The 19,860-nt window shown below is 47.2% G+C and overlaps 1 protein-coding gene across 1 annotated transcript in view; it reads left to right on the forward strand.

The window, feature by feature from the left end:
• Positions 1 to 570: 570 nt before the first annotated feature.
• FH (fumarate hydratase) overlaps positions 571 to 19,860 on the forward strand; it is a 160,299-nt gene continuing 141,009 nt past the window's right edge. Inside the window, exon 1 of the mRNA XM_030196382.1 lies at positions 571 to 798. Coding sequence (XP_030052242.1) covers positions 691 to 798 — 108 coding nt within the window. The 5' untranslated portion in view covers positions 571 to 690. The remainder of the gene's footprint in view (positions 799 to 19,860) is intronic.

A 19,860-nucleotide genomic window follows, 5' to 3' on the forward strand; every position in this document is an offset into this window, starting at 1 on the left:
AAAAAAAAAATCTCTGCACGAATATAACACACTAGGGTGTCTCTATTCTACCTATGAAAGGTTATTCCGTTATTATACTTCCTCTGTGTACATCCGTATGGTGCACAACCCGGCATGTTTGAAAATGTAAGTGGGATCAAATAAAAATGCTACCAGCATTAAAGAACAACATGGTTGCAGTTGCAGCAGCAGCTCTTACGTTTGTTTGCTTTGTTTTGAGTGTATTTGAATGACAGACAGTTGCGCAGGGGAGAGGGAAAGAGAGATTAAATGGCTTCAACGTTGTGACGTCATCCCGCTTCCTGTTTCCTTCACTCTCTTTGGTCTATTAAACTTCCTTGATTAAAATAGCCGCAAGCGCCCTCCCACCTTGCGTCACTTCCTCAACTAACAACCCTCCCATAAATAATACTCCAGAAAAGAGTGCGCCGTTCTTCTACGAGGTCTCATATCAATATGGCCTCATCATTTCAGTCTTCTCCCTGCCCTTGTAGCATTCCCACAGTTCCTCCCTCCCTTGTTTGATTGGCTGTTCGTGCCCAAACACCTCCTATTCTCTCCTCAGTCACGTCCTTAGAGCTCCCTGAACTTTAATAGCCGGTGTTCTTTCCCTTTTACCCAGGCTCCTCCCTGTGTTGTGTCGACCTCTTCTGTCACATTTTTCCCCTCCTACTTGCTGTTACTTTTACCATGTTTCTCAGTTTGCGTCCCCTTCTGCGGCTCAGCGCCCGCCAAAATTGTGTCTTCTCTGCAGCAGCAGTCGCAGCGTTTGCTCGTCCGGCGCTGTCTTTGAGAATGGTAGGCAGAGGAAGCCCTCGCGCGCGCACTCACTCTCCCGGGGCGACCTTGGGCCGTCTTCGCGACGTACACTTGGGTTCTTTGCGGCAGGGGGTGGATTGGGTTTCATAGCTCAGTATGAATGGATTCCCTGGGGTGCGTGAGGTACATTCAGGGCACATTCAGTTCAATGGGAAATGCAAGGGTTTGGGAGTGATCTAGAGATGCCAAGTCGCCCTTATTAGGAGTGTGTCACACTCATCTGAAAACTTTCACACTCTTTGAGCCCTATTTCTCATAATCAGAGCTTCAGAACCAGTGCACCAATCTTAATCTGGTTTCATGAGAGGAAAGGAAGCCTTAGAGAAGTAAACCAAGTGGTCCAACCAGTAGGAAGAAATTTGAGTACACCTTTCTGTCTGCTGCTTGCCCCTGCCCTGTCCATTTTCCCAGTACTGCAAGTACACATGCTCTGAAACAGATGTACATGCTCTTAACTACTGGGTGAAAGACAATTTTCAGCTCAAGAAATGTACCTAAATTGTTCCCCACTTTGTTTTCTTTCACAGTCTAAAAAAAAAAAAAGCCAGTATCATATGTTACAATCCAATCTATCACTCGGGAACCTATATGCAACACCATAATGTATTATTTTTTACCATGTATGTATGCACCTTAATGCAATACCATTTGTAATTATGTTAACTGGAAATGGCAATCGCCACTATGGCATATGTAAGCCACATTGAGCCTGCAAATTGGTGGGAAAATGTGGGATACAAATGCTACAAATAAATAAATTTAATGCTGCCTTGATTCATTTGCAGATCATTCTAGATTTATACCCTGGATGTACCGTCTGAAAAATCCCACTCAGCCTTTAACCTCACTCCTTAACATGGTGAATCATAATCTTTGGGATGGCTCACCCTTGGCATCTCTGGTGATCTATAAGCAAAAGTAATAAATTAGATCGTGGTGACTGATCCTATGCAAAAGTCCAAGCTGGCCGGGTAGTCCCCACGTTGCTTGTTTTGTCAGCGGATCTGGCTGAAGGTCTTTCTTTTTCAATGTTTAGACACAAGTTTGTATTGAATGTTGGCATGATTTAAAACTGGTATGGCATTTGTTTTTGATGTGAATTTACAAAAATGAGTGATATGATGGCAGGTAGTAACCATAGTAGCTGACTTTTCAAAATGATTGGGGGTGCTAAACTCAAAACAATTTGCCCCTTAATGGACTTTGTTCAATGTTGGGGGTGCTTGAGCACCCACAGAAGTGGCACCTATAGTAATAACTGCAGGATAGTAATGAAGGGGGTGGTTTTTAAAGCTTTTTTGCAGGTAAAACTGAACTTGACCTTAATAGATTGGGGGATATACGCATGCAAAGGAGGAGTAGCCTAGTATGGTGGCCTGAGATCCAGGTGAACTAGGTTTGATCTCCAGTGCAATTCTTGTGACTCTGAGAAAGCCATTCAACCTTCCATTGCCCCAGGTATAAAATAAGTAGCTATGTATAATATGTAAATGGCTTTGATTGGTATACCATGCCGTTCTCTGTGGTTACAAATACCAACCCTTTATTGCTGCATAGCTCATTTTTAGGGAGAATAAAGGCAACTCTATAATCTAGGTGCCCACATTTATGTGTTCTTTGTGCAGATAAATATTTAGAATAATAGCATATATGTGTGTACGTACCTGTGTAAGTGCTAGCAGGGTACTTATTCTGCAAACCTACATAGCGTTTATTTGCAAGCGAGGTGTATACAGGTGAGGATGTACCATTGGGCTAGATGGACCATTGGTCTGACTCAGTATAGCTGTTCATTTGTAGGTCGGTCCATTGCGTTTTTTGTACTGAGCCGTGTACTGCATTTACCTTGCACAGCATGATCCTCACAGTGTAGTCCTGCACTCTCTTCTCTTCCTACTTTCTGTTTCATAGAGTAAAACCTTTATCCTCCAGCTTTTCACAGTTTATGATTGCTGTGATAGTGACTGAGGCCTCCCTTTGTGGTACTTCTTTTCATCCTTTTTCTTATGATTTTTTTAATGAAATAAAATTGAAATGTGAACCTCCTGGGCAACAACCCGAGCAGTCGCGCATGAGAATATTTGTAGGGCAGTGACTTGGTCATCATTACATTCCTTTGTGAAGCATTACAAAATTTATGATTTGCTTTTGATTTAGTGGACCATAATCTATCGTTATTGAGGTTAAGTGAATTAGGCATTTCTGGTAAAGTTTTGACTTGGTTTACAGGTTTTTTATCATATAGAACTTACAGCATTGAATTTGGGGGCTCTGTAACTACTGAAAATCATGGGAGGAGATCAGAGCACCATCACGGTGCTTTGGCATTGGCATACTGAACAGTTCCAGACTGCACTAGCTCTTATACCAATGATGTCACTGGAAGAGTTCAGTTTTTTAACATCTATCTGTTGGTTGGGGGCCCGGGGGACACACCTATTGGTCTGGACTGGTCTAGGCAAGCAGAATTCAAGGAAAGGAAATTAACAGATAATTTCACCTTATAGTGTAACAACAAGATCTTTAATGTTAGGCACTCAAAACTTTCAACAGCATTTTATATGTATTTGTTTCCTTTATGTTGGTCAAGGTGAATGCAGTAATACAATTGATGTGTTGTCAGTTGACCACCTAACCCATAATATCGTCTCAGAAAAGTGCTTCACCAACCTTTCACAGTTTTACCTAGATGGCTGTCTCAGGTATTGGTAACCTTACAACTTTTCATAATCTTATTCAACTTTGATGCTTTAGGGTCTGAAATCTTTTGTACATAGTATTCTCTCATGCTTTTGAGTACAGATTTATCACTTTCTGAGGAAAAAAAGAATTAACACTGATTTTTATTACATTTTTTTTTCTGTGAAGAATGGGGGTTGTTAAAGAAAAGTCTAGCTTCCCAATGGGTTTTAAGTATGGTTTCTCAAGTAGATCACCTGGTGGACTTGGAAGCCACATCTTGTTGCACCAAAGTTGTTTCCTTAGCGTCCCTCTGGACTGGCCAAGGAAATGACTGATGGGTTCTGCTCGCCTACCAGTAGGTGTAGACTGAGAATTCTGACTCTGTGAGAGTCAATAAGAGCCCTGCCCCACTTGAGGAAGAACCAGTATTCTCAGTCTCCAGCAGGTGGTAGGTGGTGAACCCTTCAGACTAAGTTTCTTTCTGTTCTGTTCTTTTCTTCTCTTTAAAAACAAAACAGGAACAACAAAAAAGCGGTTTTTAAGTGTTCTTTTGATAGTGTAGGTTTCCAAATGCGTCCTTGTGTTTAGAGGCTCAGACCCGCAGGGATTTTCTGTTAGGCTTGGGAGTACCACACTCCCTCCCCCCCCCCCCCACATCTCGTGTTGACCGTTGTTACAAGCAAGTTGCTAGAGATTTGACTCCATGGAGCTGGTGCAGCCTCGACCCCATTGAGGGAAGTGCTTGGGAGAGACAGCCACTCTAGGCTTTACTGTAAAAAACAAAACAAAAACTGGAGCAAAGCAATGTTCTATTCCATATCATCAAGCTGATCAATCCATAGACTGGTGGGTTGTGTCCATCTACCAGCAGGTGGAGATAGAGAGCAAACTTTTGCCTCCCTATATGTGGTCATGTGCTGCCGGAAACTCCTCAGTATGTTCTCTATCTCAGCAGGTGGTGGTCACACACAGCAGCAGCTCTGGCTAGGCCTCCAAGCCTAATCCTTAGGTTTTGTTGAGGCCTGGGGTTGAGGGCTCTTTTGAGCAAGTGCAAACCTGGTGGTGCCAGGTCCCTCCTTTTCTCCCCCCTCCCGCTGGCTCCGTTTAAAAAAAAAAAAAAAAAAAAAAAAAAATATATATTTTTAAACGTCTTTAAAGGCGTTTAATTCGACGTTTCTTTAAACGTTCATTGCAGCTACTCACTGGGACACCAGTTCGTTACAGCTCGGAGCGGCAAGCAGGTAATTTTACCTTTTTATAGCGGGCAGGGGGTTCCCCGATTCTTCTCCTCGTGGCAATGGCGTCGGAGGGCGAGGGCGCAAAGGGTCGCTCCCCGGATCGCTGGAGCGCTTCTAGAGGGGATGCGGGGATTTTACAACCTGATTCGCCCTTGATGGGTGATAGTTTAGTGACCGATGAATGTCCCGGTCGTTCCTCCGGCGTGGCGGTTTTTTCCCGCCATAAACGCCCATCCCCCGCTCCTCGCCTCCGCCATCTTGGCCGGCCACGCGGCTCGGACGGCTTCTTCGGGGCCGCCCTTGAGGTTGGAGACATTAATGCCATGAACGCCCTTAATTTGGGCGACGGCACAAAAGCGGCTAAAGTTAAGCGCCGTTCTTCCCGCGCGGCTCCTTCACGGAGTTTCGCGCCGGACGCCATTTTGGATGCGCAGCATGTCTCTCCCCCGCTATTGCGAGCGCCGGTTGAGAGTGCGTCTAGGGCTGTTGCCCAGGCTGCGGAAGTGCACAGTCTGGGGGGTTTCTCCCCCGAGTTTGTTTTGCTGCTGCATCAGGCTTTCCTCATGCAAAACGCTGCCCCTGCTCCCTCTTCTGATAAAGAGGTTGAGGTTCCCAGAGGTAAACGCCCTCGGGTTGATTTCCAGGCCTTGGAGGACTTTTGTCTCCTCCGATGTAGATGAGGGCAGCGTGTCTGAGGTCTCCCAACGATCCTTTGCGGATTCCTTGGAGGAGATAGATCCCCGCTCGGATGGAGCGGATGACCCCTCTGCAGCGCGGCTTTTTAGCCCAGAGGATTTGCCCAACCTGTTGTTACAGGCCATGGACACTTTGAAGATTTCCTCTCCGGAGGACGTCTCTCCCTCAGCCCCTGTTGGCTCTGCCATTATGCTGGGGACGAAGCGCCCGCCTAGAACCTTCCACGTGCATGATGCCATGCACACCTTAATTGCGGCTCAATGGGATGTCCCGGAAACGAGCCTTAAAGTGGCTAGGGCTATGTCCCGCCTCTATCCTTTGGCTGTGAGTGAACGTGAGGCCTATCTGTGGCCTACCGTGGATTCTTTAATCACTGCGGTGACTAAGAAAACGGCGTTGCCGGTGGAAGGTGGCACGGCCCTAAAGGACGCCCAAGACAGAAGATTGGAGGCGGCCTTAAGGTCGTCCTTGGAGGCAGCTGCTTTAAGTTTGCAGGCCTCAGTTTGCGGCTCCTATGTGGCCAGGGCGTGCCGGACTATGGTGCAGCGGGCTTCCCCCTCGGATCATTCCTTGAGGGCTGATTGGCCGGCCCTGGAATCGGGCTTAGCCTATTTGGCAGACTTGCTGTATGATGTCTGGAGAGCCTCAGCTAAAGGCATGGCTCAGACAGTCTCTGCGCGGCGGTGGCTTTGGCTGAAACATTGGTCTGCTGACCACGCCTCTAAATCCCGCCTGGCTAGATTGCCTTTTAAAGGCAAGCTGCTCTTTGGGGTCGAGCTGGACAAAATCGTGACCGATCTCGGCACGTCTAAGGGCAAGAAATTACCAGAGGTCAGGGCTCGGGTTAGTACTCGTCCCGATACCTCCATACCGCCCGGGCAAGTCGGGTTCCTCTGCCCCCTCTTCCTTCAAGAGGAATTTCTCCCCCAAGCAGCATTCCTTTCGCAGAGACCGCCGTCCCGGAGGTGCTCCCTCCGGTCCTCCCCCAGGGTCTCGTACCCAATGACGGGGCCTTGGTCCACGCCCCAGTGCAGATTGGAGGACGGCTGTCCTCGTTTATGGGCGAGTGGACCACTATAACTTCAGACGCGTGGGTGCTGGAAGTCATCAGAGACGGCTACAAGCTAGAGTTCTGCCAACCCTTAAGAGACGGGTTTGTACTCTCTCCCTGCAAGTCTCCGGTCAAGCTGTGGTAGTGCAGCAGACCTTGGACAACCTGATCCGCCTGGGTGCGGTCGTTCCGGTGCCAAAAAATCAGATTGGCAAGGGACGTTACTCCATTTACTTTGTGGTTCCAAAGAAAGGAGGTTCTGTCCGGCCTATCCTCGACCTCAAAGGGGTCAATCGGGCCTGGAAAGTGAGGCACTTTCGCATGGAGACTCTCCGCTCTGTTATAGCGGCAGTGAAGGCAGGAGAGTTCTTGGCTTCCTTGGACATCAAGGAAGCGTACCTGCATATTCCCATCTGGCCTCCTCTCCAACGCTTTCTGCGTTTTACAGTCCTGAGACGACACTTCCAGTTCAGAGCCCTCCCTTTCGGGTTGGCTACTGCTCCGCGGACCTTTTCCAAAGTAATGGGGGTCATAGCGGCCTTCCTGCTAAAGGAAGGAGTACAAGTCCATCCTTATCTGGACGACTGGTTGATCCGAGCCCCCTCTTATGCAGAGTGCGGCAAAGCTATGGACCGGGTAGTTGCTCTTTTGAGCTCCCTGGGATGGATCATCAACTGGAAGAAGAGCCAGCTGCGCCCGACTCAGTCCCTGGTGTATCTGGGAGTTCGATTCGACACCCAAGTGGGCAGAGTGTTCCTGCCAGACAATCGGATTGTCAAGCTTCAGGCTCAGGTGGACTAGTTCCTAGTAGCCTCTCCTATTCGGGCTTGGGACTACGTGCAGCTGTTGGGCTCTATGACGGCCACGATGGAAGTAGTGCCCTGGGCCAGGGCTCATATGAGACCACTACAGCTATCTCTGCTGCTGCGCTGGACTCCGATGTCGGAGGATTATGCTGTGCGCCTTCCCGTGGACCCAGCAGTGCGCAAGGCGCTGAGCTGGTGGACGCAGACAGACAAGTTGTCTGCAGGATTGCCTCTGGTGACCCCGGAGTGGATTGTCGTCACGACAGACGCCTCTTTGATGGGCTGGGGAGCCCACTGCTTGGGAAGGACAGCGCAGGGGCTCTAGTCTCCTGCAGAGGCAAGTGGTCTATCAACCTCCTGGAACTCAGAGCCATTCGCTTGGTGTTATTGGAGTTCATCCCGGTACTCGTGTTGAAGCCTGTACGGGTCCTGTCGGACAATGCCACGGCTGTGGCCTATATCAACCGCCAGGGAGGTACCAGAGCGCCCCTCTAGCCAAGGAGGCTATGAGTCTTTGCCAGTGGGCGGAAGCGAACCTGGAGCAGCTTTCAGCGGCCCACATTGCCGGAGTCATGAATGTCAAGGCGGACTTTCTCAGTCGCCATACCTTGGAGCCCGGAGAGTGGCAACTATCTGCTCAGGCGTTCTTGGACATCACGAAGCGCTGGGGCCAGCCGAGCCTAGATCTGATGGCGTCATCGGCCAATGGCCAAGTGCCGCGCTTTTTCAGCAGAGGACGGGACCCTCGATCCCTGGGAGTAGATGCTCTTCTCCAACAGTGGCCGACACAAGAGCTCCTCTATGTGTTCCCGCCCTGGCCCATGTTGGGCAGGGTGCTAGACCGGGTGGCAAAGCATCCCGGCAGGGTAATCCTGGTGGGTCCGGATTGGCCCAGACGTCCCTGGTATGCGGACTTGTTCAGGCTCTCAGTCGACGATCCTCTGCGGCTGTCAGTGGAGCAGGGCCTGTTACATCAGGGTCCCGTGGTGATGGAGGATCCCTCTCCCTTTGGTCTTACGGCCTGGCTATTGAGCGGCAGCGTCTGAGGAAGAAGGGCTTCTCAGACAAGGTCATCGCCACTATGCTGAGAGCGAGGAAGCGCTCTACTTCTACTGCTTATGCCAGGGTTTGGCGTATCTTTGCAGCATGGTGTGAAGCAGGCTCACTTTCTCCCTTCACTGCTCCAATTTCTTCAGTGTTGGCGTTCCTGCAAGAAGGTCTGTAGAAAGGCCTGTCGCTCAGTTCCCTTAAAGTCCAGGTAGCGGCTCTGGCTTGCTTCAGGGGCCGCCTGAAGGGTGCTTCCCTGGCTTCGCAGCCAGATGTGGTGCGCTTTCTCAAGGGAGTTAATCACCTGCGCCCTCCTCTGCACTCAGTGGTGCCTGCGTGGAATCTCAACCTGGTGCTAAGAGCATTGCAGAAGCCGCCTTTGGAACCCTTGTCGAGGGCATCTCTGAAAGACCTGACGTTGAAAGCAGTCTTTTTGGTGGCTATCACTTCAGACAGAAGAGTTTCCGAGCTCCAGGCGCTCTCATGTCGAGAGCCTTTTCTGCAGTGCACTGAGGCAGGAGTGACTATTCGCACAGTGCCTTCCTTCCTGCCCAAGATTGGTTCTCGCTTCCATGTGAATCAGCAGCTCTGTCTCCCTTCCTTTCGTAGGGAGGACTACCCAGAGGAGTACTCCGCTCTTGAATATCTGGATGTGAGACGAGTCATCATCAGATACTTGGAAGTGACCAATGATTTCCGGAAATCGGATCATCTGTTTGTCCTGTTTGCAGGTCCTCGTAAGGGTCTGCAGGCTGCTAAGCCTACAGTGGCAAGATGGGTCCAGGAAGCCATTGCAGCGGCTTATGTGGCCGCGGGGAAGGTGCCGCCTATCCAGCTGAAGGCTCACTCCACGAGAGCTCAGGCGGCCTCGATGGCAGAGGCCGGATCCGTCTCCTTGGAAGAGATATGCAAGGCGGCAACGTGGGCTTCGGCTCATACGTTCTCCAAGCATTACCGTTTGACTGTGGCTGCACGGGCGGAGGCCCGGTTTGGAGCTTCAGTGTTGAGGTCAGGGATTTCTATGTCCCGCCCTGGGTGAGTACTGCTTCGGTACATCCCACCAGTCTATGGATTGATCAGCTTGATGATATGGAAGGTAAAATTATGTATAATCATACCTGATAATTTTCTTTCCATTAATCATAGCTGATCAATCCATAGCCCCTCCCAGATATCTGTACTGTTTATATTCTGGTTGAATTTTAGGTTCAAGTTTAGCCTTCAGTTACTTCAGGAGGACTTCGTGTTCAAGTTCTTCTTTCACTTGGATTCTTCAAGAGTTGAGACGACTTTGTGTTACAGTGAGCTGCTGCATTCCTCTCCCCTCCGTTTTACGGGGCTGGATTGAGACATAAATTCTGCCGGCACTCCCTCCCGCTTCGTGCGGCTGTAGGGCAGCTTTGTACCCCTCCCGCTTCGGCGGTGTTAGGGTCAGTCAGCTCCTCCCGCGGTTGCGGTTGCAGGATAAGCCAGATCCCCCCGCATCGGCGGGTGTGGTGTCCCTCCCCCGCTCCGCGGGGATGAGCTGGACGGATTCCCCTCCCCCACTTGTGTGGGGATGAGCTGGGTTAATTCCCCTCCCCCGTTTCGGCGGTGGTGAGCTGGGCAGAGTGTCCCTTCGTGGGTGTAATTCTCTAAGTGCTGAGTCCTGCGGATGGAGCTTTGATATCGACATACTGAGGAGTTTCCGGCAGCACATGACCACATATAGGGAGGCAAAAGTTTGCTCTCTATCTCCACCTGCTGGTAGATGGACACAACCCACCAGTCTATGGATTGATCAGCTATGATTAATGGAAAGAAAATTATCAGGTATGATTATACATAATTTTACCTTCTCTGGGGTTACATGTTCTCCGTGCAGCTGGTGGTTGTCTTCCCTTACCACAGCAAGAGTCTTTAAAGGCACACAACTATGGCAGAAAGGCTCCGTGTGTCAGCGACATGGGGGTACGTGAGATTTGACTGCTGCTGGGAACCCAACTGCTTTTCCATCTGAACCAAAGGACGCTTCTGCAGCATCTGTTTTTTGTGCCTTCAGTTTTGGGGTCAGTCGTGGTCTGTCACATGGTGGTTCCTGTTTTGGTGGTTTCCACCTCCATTTTGGATCTTCTTTCATCGGTGTCTGAGCGACCTTCACATGTCCTGCATCAGCAGTCTGAGTCTTGTGCGCTGCAGCTGTATGAGCAGGGAGGATTCCCCAGAGGGGGATTTCCTCCAGATTCTGTGCAGGACATGTATAAAGCATTTCTTTTAAAATACTATATTCCCTCCTCAGAGCACTCTTCGAGTACCTCTGGGAGGATTTATTTTACTGTTCAGCGGCAAGAAGAGGAATTTTTATTTAATGCAGACCTTGATTTACAGGATGATGAAGAAGAAATCAGGATACTGATATTCTTCAGGGTACTGTAGACAATTGCCACCTTGAGGCTAAGCTGCCCCCTGGTGAGGTTCCCTCGGTAGTGTGTTTTATACTGAGGAGTTGTAACACCTTTTCGCTAGTTTCTTCTGCTTTGAATTTGAGGGGAAATTGGCTGCCACTGAGAGAAATACCACATATCACATAGCATATCACAATGACTAGTAATGAGAAGTACGCCCTGGACTTACGCCAGAAGAACTTGAATGTCAGGTCTGAAGGGGCTTGGAAGGGGTAGCTCATTCTTCTGTGAGAATTTAAAGCCATTTGATAATGACATGCAGTGACATGGGATATGTTGTTGCAAACGAATGCCCACCCCTATTCTGTGCACAGATTTTAGCAAAAAAAAAGAAAAGAAAAGAAAAAGAAAAATTATATTTTCTACCAATTCTACAGTAAGAGTTCCTCAAGGCTGCTGGATGGAGATACTTTACAAAACAAAATCCAGAGTTTTGCTGTTTTGGTTCTTACGGTACAGGCAGGTGGTCAGAGTATGTTTTTGGTGGTCTGAGGAGGTTGTTTTGGATAGAGCTACTGATGTCTTTGCTCTGTTAAATAGGGAAGTCGCTACCTGATTTCAGAGAAGTGCCCTGCTCGACCATCACGGATTTCGATGAAATTTTCTGTGAACATTCATACATGTCCCCAATGCAATACTTGCTGAGATATAGTAATCTGTTTGACCCCATACTGCAGCCTTCTATAGTATGACCACTTGACATGGAATGACCCTATAGATGGATTCTGCTTTCTGGGCAGCCACTCGCTTCGGACTTCTTTGAAGTCTATTTTGTTTGGCGTGGCTGTACATCGTTTTCTAGGGATTCGCAAGTGGTCTTCAGACGCGGCCTCTTAACACCCAGCTTAGTCAATTTCCCTTTTGGCGTGTTCTTTCAAATAGAAGCAGTGGGCATGGTTTTCTGCATTTTAGAACAGATAGTGTGGCTAATATGATGATTTTGCATTTCTTACACAGTTTCCAGTCCTTTCGTGGAACCACAGGTGGAGAAGCTGGACCCTCCCCTCTGTCCAAAACTTGTCCTTCCCAGTGTTGGTGTTGGGGCCTGCCCTCTGCTTCCTGGATGTTCTCGATTCAGACAGTTGTGTCTGAGGTGGGTCCAGATTACCTCCGATTGGTTGGGTTCCTTGAAGTTATTCACGATGTGTATGCCTTAGAGTTTGCGTGTGCTTTGCTAGAGTCCTTCCTAGAACCTCCTTGTCTTTCTCAGATCAAGGCATGAGCCGTTAGGGGTACCCAAACAGGTTTTTCAATTTGCAGGCAATCTGTCCAATGCCTTTCTCGGAGATCGGAGCAGGCTGCTATTCCTTTGACTTTATTGTACCGAACAAAGGAGGATTCTTTTCGACCACTTCTACTTCTCAAGAGTGTGACTCAATCCCTCCAAGTCTCCAGTTTTTTTCACATGGATCCTCTTCACTCCGTTTTGTAGCAGTTATCTCTAGACAATTTTTATCAGATCTGCAATTGATGGAGGCTTTCCATCTCTTCCTGATTCATTTTTTTCGCTTCACAGTTTTGGGCAGGTGTTCTCTTTCATGCGCAGCCTTTTGGACTAGTGACATTTTCTCACTCTTTCACCAACGTTATGGTCGTAGTGGTGGTGGCTCTACATTAAGAAGGCATCTTAGTTCATCTCTGTCTGGCCGACAGGTTGATCTAGCCAAACTCATATCAGGAAAGTTCTCAAGTCATGGCCCAAGTAGTCTAATTTCTGGAATCACTCAGTTGGGTACTAAACCCTTTCAAGAGCCATTTTCTATCATCACAGGCTCACGACTATCCAGGTGTGTCTTTCAACACTCTTCAAGGGTGAGCATTTTTTTCACAGGCCAACATTCAAAGCTAAAAAGTCTGTTCCATCTTCAGGTCCTGGGATCTATGGCGGCATCCATGGACGTGATTCCTTGGGCCAGAGTGCATATGAGGCTTCTTCACCGGTCTCGGTTATTCCAGTGGTCTCCTCGTTCATCCTCTTTGATGGTTAGTTTTCCACTGAGAGTATTAGAGCGTAGGAGTCTCCACTAGTGCCTCCAGCCGGCCAGTCTGTCCAAGGGAGTGCCCTTAGATCAGAGATTTTCAACCCAGTCCTCGGGCCACACTCGGCTAGTCAGGCTTTTCAGGATATCTCCATTGAATTCAGTGAGGTTTGTCACGAAAATTCCTTACTGGCTGGGTATGCCCCGAGAAGTGGGTTGAAAACCTCTGCCTTAGATCCTTCCCAGTGGACGATAGTTACCATCGTTTCCAGTTTTGAGGGCTGGGGAACTCACTGGGACAACTTTAGCTGGGGTTTTGGGTCCAGGAGGAACCGTGCTGTTCAGTAAATCTGTTAGATACCACAGCATTTTGCATACCACTGGCAGCATTTTTTGAAGCGTATCAAAGGCAAGCCAGTATGAGTCCTGTCATAAAGCGATGGAAGTGACCTCCCTCAGTCATCAACGATGAACAAGGAGTCATCAGTTGGACCAAGGAACAGCTGCTCTTGTCCTTTGAGCAGTGATTCCCCTCTCTGTACTTTCTGCATCTCTGGTGGCAGGGACATTGAATGTTCAGGCAGACTTTCTCAGTCTTCTTATCTTTGTCCCAGGTGTATGTGTCCTCAGTTTCAGCTTTTAACAGCTTTGTGAGTTGCTGGGGAGTACCGGACATGTCTCTTAGGGCAGCAGGTCTTGATTCCCAGGCAGCACGGTTCCTCAGTCATGGAAAACATCGCGATGTGGAGGGCATCAGAACTTTCATTTGGTCTTGACCGACGGGACTTCTTTCATTTTTTTCTTTCATGGTCTCTCCTGGGTCGTCTGATACAGGGGATCAAAGCTTCTAGGAGCCTGGTGGTCTTGGTAGCTCCGGACAGGCCACATGCACTACTAGATGTATTAGATCAGCATACAGAGGTATGCAGATCTAATGCATCTAGTAGTGGACTCGGTTAGGAAACTTCTGGGGTCACCTGGACTTCTGATTCAAGGTGCTCTAGCGCTTAGTTCGGCTCCTTTTGGTCTTACTGATTTTAGTTCTTGAAAGAGCTCGGTTGAGAAGCAGAGGTTTCTCGGCAGAAGTGTTTGTCGCTATGCTTCATTCTCAGCGACACTCTACTTCTCTGGCGCATACTTGACCTTGGATGATTTCTTTTTTTTGAGGCTTGGTGCGCGCATCGTGATGAGACTCCCTCGCAAGCTTCAATGGCGCAGGTCCTTTACAGGATGCTTTGTAATGGTTTAGTTCTCACTTCTCTTAATGTGCAGTTTGCAGCTTTTGTCTTTTTTTCTCATGGCCGCGTTAATGAAAAATCCTTCCCTGTCATCTGGACGTGGTTGTTTTTTTTTTCTTTGTTGAGCTGTTATTCTTTTTCCTCTGTCGAGCTGCGTTTCCTGCTTGGGATCTCAATTTCATTTTTGCAACCCTTACTCGACTGCCCTTTTGAACCTCTGTCTTCTGGTTCCCATGTAGTCCTGACTCTCAAAGCTGTGTTTTTGTTAACCATAACTTCATCAAGTCAAGTGCAGGTCTTCCTTTCTGACATTCCTTCATCCAGTTCTTTCCTTCCTAAGGTTTTGCTGGTGTTTCTTTTGAACTAATCGGTAGTTTTACTGGTGTTGGGTTTGACTTCTGTCTCAGTGGAGCAGAGTCGTTTGTGAAAGATGGACATCAGGAGAGTTCTTCATTAGTATTTGCAGCATGGTGGATTCGGAAAATGTTTGTTTCTCAGGTAGTCCCATTCCAGATGGAGCGAAGGTAGATGGAGGTCAACATTCTTCAAAGGCTGAGAGTTCTTTGGCTTCTCCATTAGGATTCTATATAGTGGCAACGTGGTCTTCATTCCTTTTCCTGACATTGCAGGTTTGATGGAGATGTTTTACTGTCAGATTAGGATGCTCTTTTTTGGTAAACAAGGGCTTGCAGTGGGGTTACTAGGGTCCCTCCCTTGACTACACTGCTCTGTTACTTCCCATCAGTCTTTTCCTGAGCCAGTCCGGCGGGACACAAAGGAAGGAGAAATTGGATCTTACCTTCTAATTTGCTTTACTCCCTCCAGTCTGGCCCAGAGCCCTCCCTCTGCTTAGTTTCTTTCTCTATGTGATGTTCTTTCCTTTGGTTTATAGTTGGTTCTGTTTCTTGAAGAACTGTTTGGTTTGTTCCTATTTTTACTCTTTTTCAGTTAACAAAACAGGCAAAGAACTTTTGCAAAAATGAACTTTTGGGTCCACAGTCCAGTAATGAGGACTACATATCATAAGTGACTGTTCAAGTTTGCCGGTTGCATAGATATTCCTATTTGTTTTCCACTTTCTCCAGTTTTAAGACAATACTGGTTCTTCCTTGAGTGGGGCAGGGCTCTTATTGGCTCTCACGAGAGTCAGAATTCTCAGTCTCCACCTGATGCTAGATAAGCACAACCCATCAGTCATTTTCTAGGCCGGTCTGGAGGGTCTAAAGAAAAGCAAATTAGCAGGCAAGATCTAATTTCTCCTTAGGGTTGTAACCATCTCCTTATGCAGCTTAACTCAGTGCTTTGTTACTAAACAAACAAAAAAATCCCACTCAAAACTAAAGAAAGTGTCATAACTTTCAAAGTAGTACAATTTATTTCTTAACATGACATATAAATATTTGGAGGAAAGGACCTTAGAGTCCCTGTCAACATAATTAACGTAATTCTAGTTCAGAACCATGCCTTAGATAGGACAGTAACTTCATAGGTCAGGAAAACCTCCTGTAATGTGAAAATATATTGAAACCTTCAATTAAGCAACTTTAATGTGAAAATATTAAGGGATCCTTTTGCAAATCTGCGGCAAAAAGTGGCCTTAGTGTGCCCTTATGTGGGTCTTTGCCACTCACTGCAGCAGGAAAATGGGCGATTTTTATTTTTTTCCATTAATGGCCACACACTAATTTTCCCATTAACGTGTGGCCATTAGTGCGTGAGCCCCTACTGCCACCTGTTTTGTAGGAAGTAGGGACTTACGTGCTGAACCTATGCTAATTGGTTAGTGCGTGGCAATGCTGACACGCTAACCAATTTGCATAGACGTACCCACTCTCCACCCCCAGACATGGCCCCTGCACCAAAAAAAAAATATATATATATATATTTTTAGCACGTGGTTCGTGTGTGCACATGGCAAAATTACAGCGAAACACCATTTTTTGCTGTAGCTTAGTAAAAGGGTGCCCATTTTTTGGCTATCATAAGATAAGTTAGTGTTTTCATACTGAAGTTGGTTAATTGAAGATTTCATGATTTTTTCACATTACATGAGGGTTTTCCTGACCTATGAAGTTACTGTCCTATCTAAGTCACGGTTCTGAACTAGAATTATGTTGTCAGGGGCTCTGAGGCCTTTTCTTCCTATTATTGATATGATGTCTTATCTTTTTAAGAGATAAGTGTCAAAACCTTCAAACTAGTTTGCTTTATTTTTTAAGTGGGATTTCTTTTCTTGTGTTTAACCTCTGTAGTTATTCCATGCTTACTGATTTTGTCTGTCCAACCTCTTCTGTGAGGGAATACCAGCCATCTACCACCATTTCAGATGGTGTTGCCTAATCTGTTCTTTTTTTGTTGCACACAGATTGGATGTTTTGGTGTAAGATATTTTATTTTAGCGTATAACATGACAGTAATGAACCTCACTCCTAAGCCAGGGTTGTCTCAAAACTTTGTCCCTATTTTTTTTAAATTTTTTTTATTTGTAAGAAGTCTTTATAAATGCAATTGAAGAATACAGATTTGCTTCGGTACAAAAAGAATGGTGCACCAGTGCATAAATATTACATAAACATAGGTAGAGCCAGTACACCCCTCGTCTACAACTGTAACATTCACCTCAGTAGACTTCAAAGGTTTCTTAAACGTTTCAGAATACAATAATTATCCCACCCATATCCCCCCCAACCCCTTCCTACTTACCCACCCTCCCTCCCAGTAGGCTTAGTAATATGACCTTACAGGCTGCAGTCATTATAACATCACGCTACAGATTTCGCATAGTGGTCGGAAAAGTATTTCCATATCGATTGCCATTTACTCATCTGACGTTTTCTTACAGCTATTAACCTCTCCATCTCACACACGTAACTCAATTTGTTATGCCATTTTGTGATTGGCGGGACCCCTATCTGTTTCCAGTGGGAAGCTATGGTTACTCTGGCAGCCCCCAGAGCCTGTTGCACCAAGATTTGTTGAGGCTTCTTTAGGCCTGGAGGCTTTACTGAGAAGAGGAAGTCCACGGAATTGAACACCCCACCCACTGCTGTAACCGAGTATGAACTGACTTCCAAAATGCCCAAACTTTTACACACCTCCACCACACGTGACCCAATGTCCCTCTTTGTCCGCACCCCCTCAGCACAACCCGGAAGAATCCGGAAATATGCGCTGAAGACGATCCGGAGTAAGATACCATCTATATAATACTTACACTGCATTTTCTTTAAATGGGACATGGGTGTACACACCGGCCGCATGTCGCTCTATTCTCTCCCACTCGGTCTCCCCCAGGGCCATTCCAGTCTCTTTCTCCCAACTCTTCCTATGTAGAGTGTAACTAGGTACCTGCGCAGCAATACTGCGATATAGTCGGCTGATCAAACCCCAGGAAGAGGCAAATCTCTCACTAATGTCCTCCAAACATAACCGTTCCCTTTTTATGACCTGACGTACAGCCTCAGTTTTAAGGAAGTGGGCTAATTGACAGTAGGCAAATTCATCCCCATCCTGTATGGAGTACCTGATCTTCAAGGTCTCGAACGGGATCAGAGAATCCTCCTCGAACATCTGACCCCAAGTGCTCAGGCCCTCCGTATGCCACCGTTGGAAAACCCCCACTTCATTCCCTGGCAGAAACATAGGATTAAATGCTATAGGGGCCACACGTGTTAATATACATTGCCCATGTGGGAACATACTATCCCAATACTATCCGGGTAATTCTGATGCCATTCAACCGCAGATTTCCCTTGAACGGCCCCTGTAGTACCATAGGAGGTTCGGGACACCTAATCCTCCCTTTCTCCTATCCTGATAGAGCAACTGACGCGCTAAACACGGACGTTTACCCGCCCAGACGAATCGCATGATAGAATCTTGCATGGATGCAAGGAGTCGCCTGGGCAGCATTACAGGTAGCGCTTGGAATAAATATAATAAACGGGGCAACACGTTCATCTTGACGATGGCTATCCTTCCAAACCACGAAACGTCCTGATCCCCCCCGACGCTCTAAGTCTAACTTGATGTTGCGAATCAGTCCCTTATAGTTGGCCTCAGTTAATTCAGAGAGATTGGAAGTGATATTTACCCCCAGGTATTTAATGTGTTTTGTGGCCCATCTAAACGGATATTGCATCTTCAGAGAGTCTCTACTATGTCCTCTGGAAGTGAAATATTCAAGGCCTCTGATTTTGTCATATTAACTTTGAAACCAGAGACTGCTGAATATTCCTCTATAAGACGCAGAAGGGTAGAGAAAGTAGGCACAGGACGAGTAACATATAACAAAATATCATCTGCAAAAAGAGCCACCTTATGCATTCTATCCGCTACACGAGCCCCAGACATTCCCGGATCTAACCTTAGTTTTGAAGCAAATGGCTCCATAACCATTGCGAACAGGAGGTGTGACAATGGGCATCCCTGCCTGGTTCCCCTATGGAGTCCAAACAGATCTGAGTTACTCCCGTTGATCCGGACACACGCTCGAGGAGAGTCATATAATGCCTGGATCCATCTCCTGAATTGAGCTCCAAACCCCATGGCCTCCAGAACCTTATGCATGAAGGGCCAATGGACCCTGTCAAAAGCTTTTTCTGCGTCTAAGCTAAGCAGACACAGAGGCCGTTTGGTATTTTTTGCTAGATATATAAGGTGCAAGGTACGCCTGATATTGTCTGTGGCCTTACGGTGCGACACAAACCCAACCTGATCAGGATGTATGAGTGTCGGCATCAGTGGTGCCAATCTATTTGTCAGCACTTTAGCCAGTATTTTAACATCGGCGTTCAAGACTGAGATAGGTCTATAAGAACCACATTCAACCGGGTCTTTATCTGGCTTAGGCAACACCGCAATCCAAGCCTCCATCATTGAGGGCAGCTTCCCCCCGTTTCCCACCTGATTGAACAGGTCCGCGAGGAGTGGAGCCAATTCTATTGCAAATTTCTTGTAAAATTCGTTCGGAAGCCCGTCCAGTCCAGGCGACTTACAAGAGGGCAGGCTGCATATTGCCTCTTGTACCTCAAGTGGAGTAACAGGCCTATCTAACAATTCTCGGTGTTGGAGTGTCAGGCATGAAATCTCACTGTCAGCCAAGTAGGTATCGATAGATTCCGAGGGGGGGGGGGGGGTGATCTCTTGTGTATACAGTGCTTGATAAAATTCCCTAAAACGTTTATGAATAAGATCCGATTTATATAACACCGAGCCTGTGCCATCATGAATCTGCTTTACCGTACGGTCAACTTTTTGCCTCTTTAATGGCCAGGAGCCGGCCAGCCTTATTGGCAAATTCGTATACTCTAGCCCTTAACCTCTCTCGGCCCATGTTGAGCTGCTCTGAGTAAATAGAATCCAGCTTCATCCGTTCTCCGCGCAATTGATTCCATATGTGAGGGGATTTATAGGCTTTATGTTGACCCTCCAACACCTGTATCCGGTCCATACTTCTCGCTATTTGGAGTTTACCTGCCCGAGAACCTGCACTTGCTAATTTTAAAAAATAACCCCTTGAGACCGCCTTCATTGCATCCCACACAGTAGCTAAGGATGGGCCTGAATTGATATTAAACTCCAAATACTCATTCAACAGTTTTCTATAGCCGTCCTCCACCTCCTGTTCTAGCAATAAGCTGGTGTTCAGTGTCCATCTCTTATCCTTTATTTCCAATTTTATATTCGGCAAAGTGACCCACACAGGTGCATGGTCAGAGATCGTTACATTGCCTATTCCAGCTGTTGGACCGTGCTCTACCAACGAGACATCCACAAATATGTGGTCTATACGCAAATAAGAATTGTGCACTGGGGAATGATATGTATAATCTCTGTCCGCCATATGTGTCAATCTCCA

Source organism: Microcaecilia unicolor, chromosome 3, assembly GCF_901765095.1.
Source record: "Microcaecilia unicolor chromosome 3, aMicUni1.1, whole genome shotgun sequence".
In the NCBI taxonomy this organism is placed as follows: domain Eukaryota; kingdom Metazoa; phylum Chordata; class Amphibia; order Gymnophiona; family Siphonopidae; genus Microcaecilia; species Microcaecilia unicolor.